Source organism: Nematolebias whitei, chromosome 16 (assembly GCF_014905685.2).
Source record: "Nematolebias whitei isolate Nwh7 chromosome 16, NemWhi1, whole genome shotgun sequence".
NCBI lineage: Eukaryota > Metazoa > Chordata > Actinopteri > Cyprinodontiformes > Rivulidae > Nematolebias > Nematolebias whitei.
Genome location: NC_056513.1, coordinates 17,537,164 through 17,544,139, shown reverse-complemented (window position 1 = coordinate 17,544,139; position 6,976 = coordinate 17,537,164). Strand labels below are relative to the sequence as shown.

General features: G+C 37.4%; 1 protein-coding gene across 1 annotated transcript in view; it reads left to right on the top strand.

Moving 5' to 3' along the window:
* tmod1 (tropomodulin 1) overlaps positions 1-3,506 on the top strand; it is a 307,955-nt gene extending 304,449 nt beyond the window's left edge. Inside the window, exons 9-10 of the mRNA XM_037689743.1 lie at positions 222-366; positions 3,448-3,506. Of these exons, the coding sequence (XP_037545671.1) occupies positions 222-366; positions 3,448-3,506 (204 nt within the window). The remainder of the gene's footprint in view (positions 1-221; positions 367-3,447) is intronic.
* The last annotated feature ends 3,470 nt before the right edge of the window (positions 3,507-6,976 follow it).

The window sequence follows — 6,976 nt, the reverse complement described above, 5'->3', positions numbered from 1 at the left end:
ATATATATATATATATATATATATATATATATATATATTCCTTTGATCTCAAACTTCTTCCTATAACTGTAAAATCAAGGCAAAATTGCATGTCACCCATTGTCACCATTTTATCTTAATTGCCTTCACTGCCATTTATGGTCATTTTTAATCTTCTCTTTTCATCTCTTGTTTTGCTTTTCTTTTAACCCCTTTTCACCCCAAATGTCTTCAAACTCTAGAGCCAGCCGTTGGGTAACAAGGTTGAGATGGAGATCGCCAGCATACTGGAGAAAAACACAACGTTGTTGAAGTTTGGATATCACTTCACCCAACAGGGCCCGCGCCTTCGAGGTTCCAACGCCATGATGAGCAACAACGACCTGGGTGGGTGTTTCACACCAACATTCACACTCACGCTACATATCGTTTCAGAGGGAACTCATGAAGGAGTTACCTCGTTCTGCTCGAGCTGGCTTTGTAACCACAGCAATCTTTCAGTAGAGCAGCATTTGGCAGAGTCAGTTTATGTGTTTGTCAGCACTGCTGACACCTTATCTTCACCATATCTGCTTGGGTTCGACTTCAGTCGGCGTCTAATAGAAGAACGGCAGTGATATCATCGGTTGGTAACTCAGTGGGACCGCTGGAGAGAGCCTCCGCCAACAAAAACAGTCCCTTCCTAAGTTATGACATCAGCACTTCAGCAAGCCTGCTTACATGAGAGAGAACATAATGTAACAAGCAGAAGTGTTTTCTGCTCTGCACATCTATAGAGCAGTTTTATTTTCCCATGTCTCTGTGTGTCTGTTAGCAAAATATCACACATCTCATTTCACTGATTTTAATGAAACTCTCAGAAAATGAACATTAGGTGTACCTCTACAACTGTTTAACTTTTAGAGTCAACTCAATTGAAGTTGACTGCCACAGTAACCTGACCTCACAAAATTAAAACTGAGTATAACTCATTCAGTTTTAAAGATGCTGACCTAGTATTTGTTGTCGTTGTAGCTGAGACTGATTCCAAACATATATTCTGAGTGCTAACAGATTACACGAGATATTTGTTTAAAATGTCATTAAATGGTTTGTGTCATTTTTGTTGGACTCTTAGCAAAATATCTCACAAACCAATGCACAGATTTTGATGTTGTTGTTTTTTCCTGGAAATATTTATGGGATGTTTATCTACAACTAGACCTGTCACGATAACAAATTTTGCTGGGTGATTGTCTCAGAAATTTTTGCGATAAACGATAATATTGTTTGAAATTTGACAATAATTAATAATTATTGTCAAATTTAAGAAGAAATGTTTAATTTGTTTTGCATGTAGCACCTTTTTTTGACCACCGGATGGTAGTATAAGACTGTTTGAACCCAAGGATGGATATTGAGGGAGCGAGCAGCGTGTCAAGAAAAATGGGAGGGAGACCCCTTGACGTGACATGAACTGCCTCTCTTCAGTTCTCAAAATGGCAGACACTCTTTAGCATAGCATTTTTCACACAAAGCTTTTAATAAGAAATCAGTAAACAAGTTCTCATCTTCTTTTTGCAGAGAAAACCTTTTTAGACGAAGGCAAAGATTTCTACTGTGAATTTTGGAGCTTTTTGGAGTCGGCCTGTTAGCTTAGCTCGTAGCTTAGCATCTCAGCTTAGTAGTAGAAAGAGAGAGACACGATGAAACGATAAAGCCGATAAATGAAAATGAGGTCAATAATTTTCATTTATCATGCAATTAATTGATTTATTGTTTATCGTGACAGGCCTAGCTACAGCTACGTCACTTTTGAAGCCACCTCAATTCAAGATGGCCACCAAAGTCAACTGAATTTAGAAAACACAAAAATGATCATAACTCAGTCAGTTTTACAGATATTGAGTTAAAATTTGACGTGGTAGTAGCTGAGAATAGTTCACACCACGTTGTCTGAGTGTGAGGCTGCATGTTGTAACAAACAAGCTCTAACAAGCTTCACTTGAGGAATTTATCTGTCTTCCGTAAAGGTTCAGTTATTTTTGGTTGGGATTTATTAGTTGTTTTGTTTGTAGTGGTTTTATAATCTTGTCTGTGTTATGCTCCGAACAAATGTTTGTGTCATGATTGCTGATATTTCTTTCCCTTCACGCCCTCCTCGTCTTCAAGCCCGGGTGGTCAGGTCAGAGTCAGACGGCTCCTTCACCTTCACTCTGTCCGTTCCTGAACTGGAGAAAGCCTTCGGGAAAAAGTTCAAGTCCAAGACTAAGTAAAACAAAAAAAGCACAGCTGAAGCCCAAACACAGCAACGTTTCACTGCTCAGACGTCTGCCAGCAGCTTCTCCTGGTTCTTTTCTCGACTGTCAGACCCTCTGCTGCCTCCTGTCGTACTCCGCTGAGCGCTTCTGTTGCTCCTCTGCAGCACCTGCCAGCACTTCCTTACTCCTCCTTGGCTTTCTGGCTTTCAAAAGCTATTCAACTGTTTACTTACTGATGCAGTTTCTGGATGTTCAATCGGGTTTTTTGCTTTTCAGCAAAACTTTCCGAATTGAGTTGTTTCTTGCATCACTTCTCCACAGCAAATACACTTTTCAAAGCCTAAGAGATACTTCTTCTTGGATTATTTTATTCTCTGTTGGTGTTTTCCCATCCTTCTGTCCTTGTTATTAATTTAGCTCTGTCTTTTCAGGACGTCTTTTCATCCGTTCATTTCCACTCTTCGAAGCTGGATCGCCCTCTAGATAAAAAAAAAAAAAAAAAACAAGACCCAGATCCTCAAGAAAGAAAGATTAAGAAGGCTTGTTCATCAATTGTTTGCATTATAAAAATTACATTCTTTAAAACAGTGGTCCCAACCCTGGTCCTTGAGGAACACCATCCTGCATGTTTTAGTTATTTCTCTGCTCCAAAACACCTGAGTCCGTGATTTAATTACTTCAAGTTCTGCAGAAGTCTGTTAATCCCTCATTTATTCAAATCAGGTGTGTTGGAGCAGGGAAACAACTAAAACATGCAGGATGGTGTTCCTCAAGGACCAGGGTTGGGACCCTTTGCTTTAAAATGTTAATATGAGCTGAAACAGGATGATATTCAAAACAGTCCCTGCATTATTACCCAACCCTGAGTGTTTTCTAAATATCTGAAGAGTTCAGTCATCATTTCAGGTTTGAGCTCACATTTAAGCTCTTTTATGTTTTTGTACGTATTTATGATTACACCGATCCATATTTGGGTTGATTCATCGCTGTTCTTACAAGTGTCTCTTCCTTTTATTGTTCACTTTTGCAGTTGCCAGCTTTTTAAAAAAGTACTTCACCTTTTATTTTCTGCCTTTCTTCTATTCTTTTTTCCATGTTTATATTTTTTGTGTGATTAAAATATGGCGGACTAACTTTGTATCTCTTAATAAGATTGTCTTAATGCGCTTGTGTCCTTTTTTAAATTTGGATTCTTTTTATAATTCTGGATTGTTTTCTCCAATTTCAGTAAGAAAGAGAAGGCTTGAGGGAGGACCCATCTTTCCCAAGTGTCGGACAAATGTGTAGAAACCAGGTCTACCTTCAGTCTCCTCCAGTGACCCCCTCTCGTTAACCTCTCTCCCGCTGACGGTGCACTGCAACAGGTTCAGTTGTTTGGTAAATGTTAACGGTTTCTGTTGAAATCTGCAGCCTTCTTCAGAGCTCTCAGTGCATGCAAGAAGTGAGAATCATTTAGTTTTGTGCTCTGAAACTGCAGCTCTTTGTCTAAACTAACCAGGCAATGTGTGTGTCGTCATTTTCAATTCTTTTTGGTTTTGAATGTGGACCTGTTTGAAAGGTGTTGCTCACCTTAAGCCCCTCCTGTTTCTGAGAGTTAAACGATTATAATAAAACTGTGTTGCGATGGACTTGTGTTGGTAATACTGTTTCAAAAGTAAAAGCATCTTCTGTGAACACTGATGCAGAATAAGAAAAAAAAAGTTTAAAATATTGATCCATTAACACAAATCTAACGTTACGCCTAATATATGAGTCACACGATGAGATTTATAGCTTCTTCTGAAATGTAAAAAGTACCGTATTTTTTGCCGTATTAGTCGCACCTTTTTGCATAAATTTGCAAGTCCTGTGACTAATATATGTTTTTTTTTCCAAAAATATTTATAACCCAATATTTCGCTGAGATCTGATGATTTCATTAATTCTGACATGGAAAATATTGAATACTACCATTTTCAACCACTAGAGGGTCCTCAAGGTTTATGGCAAGCCAAGTGTCTCATTAATAGGTAAAAGTGGCTATTAATTACTTATTAATACGACTTATTTATGTTTTTTCCACTTTATTAGACATATTTGGACTGATGCGACTTATACGGTGGAAAGTACAGTAACCTGCCTACTGTATGATTCATGTGTACCATATTTATTTAATACTCAGTTATTTGAATAACTTGGATTACGTGTGCTTTTAAATTTTACCAGCCGACCCTATTGTCATGCTGGGAATGTTTTGTTTTATTTTATTTTATGTTTTTACGATATTCTATGAGCAATGCAAAGAAAGAACAACTCAGTGGTACAAGTGAGGTGTACAGTAACAACTCAAACAATGTACATGTGTTTGAATGTATTTGCTTTTAACTGGGTCTGGTTTGTTAATGGTTTGTGCTTGTTTGTGCTTACTGGAACAAAATTTATAAAAAAAATTATTATTAAACACATTTTGTCGTTGAGTTTAATCAGAGAGTCACCATCTTGCTTTTTGGTTTACAGGGATCTACCCTATAAAAAAAAACAGCCTGCTAATTCAGAATGTTTCTAAAAGATATTTAGCAGTGACGGGTCGCAACCAAAACCACTGAACACCTGAAATATGGTGTTAAACTACTAAACTTCAGCTTTGGATTCATGTTCTCAAGTACAAGTTGTTACCATCTTTGACAGCTTAATGTTGGACAAATTCTGCTGAGCATTGGGGGGGGGGGGGGGTTTTTTAGATTTTTTTTTCCTTAAAAATCTACAGCACAATAAAAAAAAAATGAAAGTGATGGTTATTATCTAACCAAGAATGGTGGCCTGTGAAGCTTCAGTATAAACTACAGATTATTTCTTGAACTTGATGGGTTTGGAGCTTATTGTTGCATTGATGCAGAAAGCTCTGCCTTTAGAGTTTGGCACGTTTGAGTCTGTACAAAGTTATTTTGTACCACTGCTTAATTACAAACTCGTCAGTGCTGTGTGTCATTCAACAAATCGTAATTATGGATGTAAACATTCGTAAGTGAATGTCAAAGATGACTCAAATCTTTACACTTTACTACTCTTCCTCTGCTGTGTGTGTTCTATTTTATTGCTTCAGTGTTGCTTATTTAGAATATGTTGTTGGTTAAATGTGTTAATTATTTTAATAAAGCTTAAAAACTGTCATTATCTGCACTTTTTAGTACATTTATATGAATGCTTTATTTCATTTGCAGAACCAAAAAAATAAAAAAACCTCTGGGTATATCACAGTGACACCCTGTGGTGAATAATGAGAAATAATAAAGTACTGTTTGTCCTGTCTGTCAAATAATGGAACTGCTTTACACTGAAAAACTGCTAAAAACTAGCAACAAAATGTAATATAACAGATGTGGTCTCTGAAGTTAAGGCTAGAATAAACAAATACATTATTCCCATTACTAGATTTAGTAAAGTAAACTGTCAAAATGTACAAACTTTACACCGGTATGCAGTGCATATAGAAATATTCACCCCCTTTTATGTTTTATGCTTTTATCACCTTCATAAATTAATCATGGTTAAATTAAATTGGACTTCTTAAAGATTTTTTTCCATGTCAAAGTAAAACCAAGTTTCTTCAGAGTAAATACCAATTAAATAAAAAGGTGTAACGTAAATTAAGGGATTGCATCAATATCTACTCCTTTGAAAGTGACTTTCCTAATGCAACTCAGAGAAAAGATTATTGAAAAGTACAAGTCAGGGGGTGGGTACAAAATTATTTATAAGGTCTTAAACCACCCCCAAGAGTTACCATACTATACCTTTCATTTACAATATAGAGCACCTTAAACACCCATGGGACCAAAGTGCTGTATATGTATTAAAACAGTCATACAATTAGTCAAAAATGTAATTATTCCAAACAGTCAACATCTCAGATGGTGTCAAAGGTCAGGGACAAGAGAAGGGATTTAAAAACAGACAGAGAAGAAGAGACCTGTCTGATGTCCAAGGGAAGGTCATTCCATAATTTAGAAGCTGCCACAGCAAAAGCACGGTCTCCTCTGAGCTTACGCTTTGTCTTCAGCACACTCAGGAGCAGAAGGATCAATAAAGTGTGTAGCAGGGATGTAGCAGCTCGGACAGATAGGGCGGGGCAAATCCATTAAGAGCTTTAAAAGCAATTTTTTAAATGAATTCTAAAATGTACGAGCAGCCAGTCCAGGGAGGCTAAAATGGGAAATGTGGTCAAACTTTTGTGTGCTAGTTAAAAAACGTGCAGCAGCATTCTGTACCCTCTGAAGCTGGGAGATACATGAATCACTGATTCCTTAATAAAGTGTGTTACAGTAATCAAGCTGAGTGTTAATAAAGGTGTGGATTACTGTTTCGAAATGCCACTGAGAAAGAATCGGCTTTACTTTAGCCAGCTGCCTCAAATGGATAAAACTAGATTTAACAACTGCGCTGATGTGATTTTCTAGCTTTAGTCCAGCATCGACTTTGACCCCTAGGTTTGTAATAGTTAGCCTTATGTACTGGGCCAAGGAAACATGTAGGGAGTCTCAGTGAAGCTTCCAAAGATTATCACATCAGTCTTTTTCTCATTAAACTTTAAAAAATTCACAGCCATCCAGGCTTTATGTCCTTCAGACATGAAAGTGGAGGACTCAGAGAGAGTTAGAGTCTTTTTTCTTTAGCGAGACATATATCTGGGTGTCATCCATGTAACAATGAAAGGAGATCCCATGTTTTCTAAAAACATAGCCAAGAGGGAGCAGGTACAGTGTGAAGAGGAGGGGGGG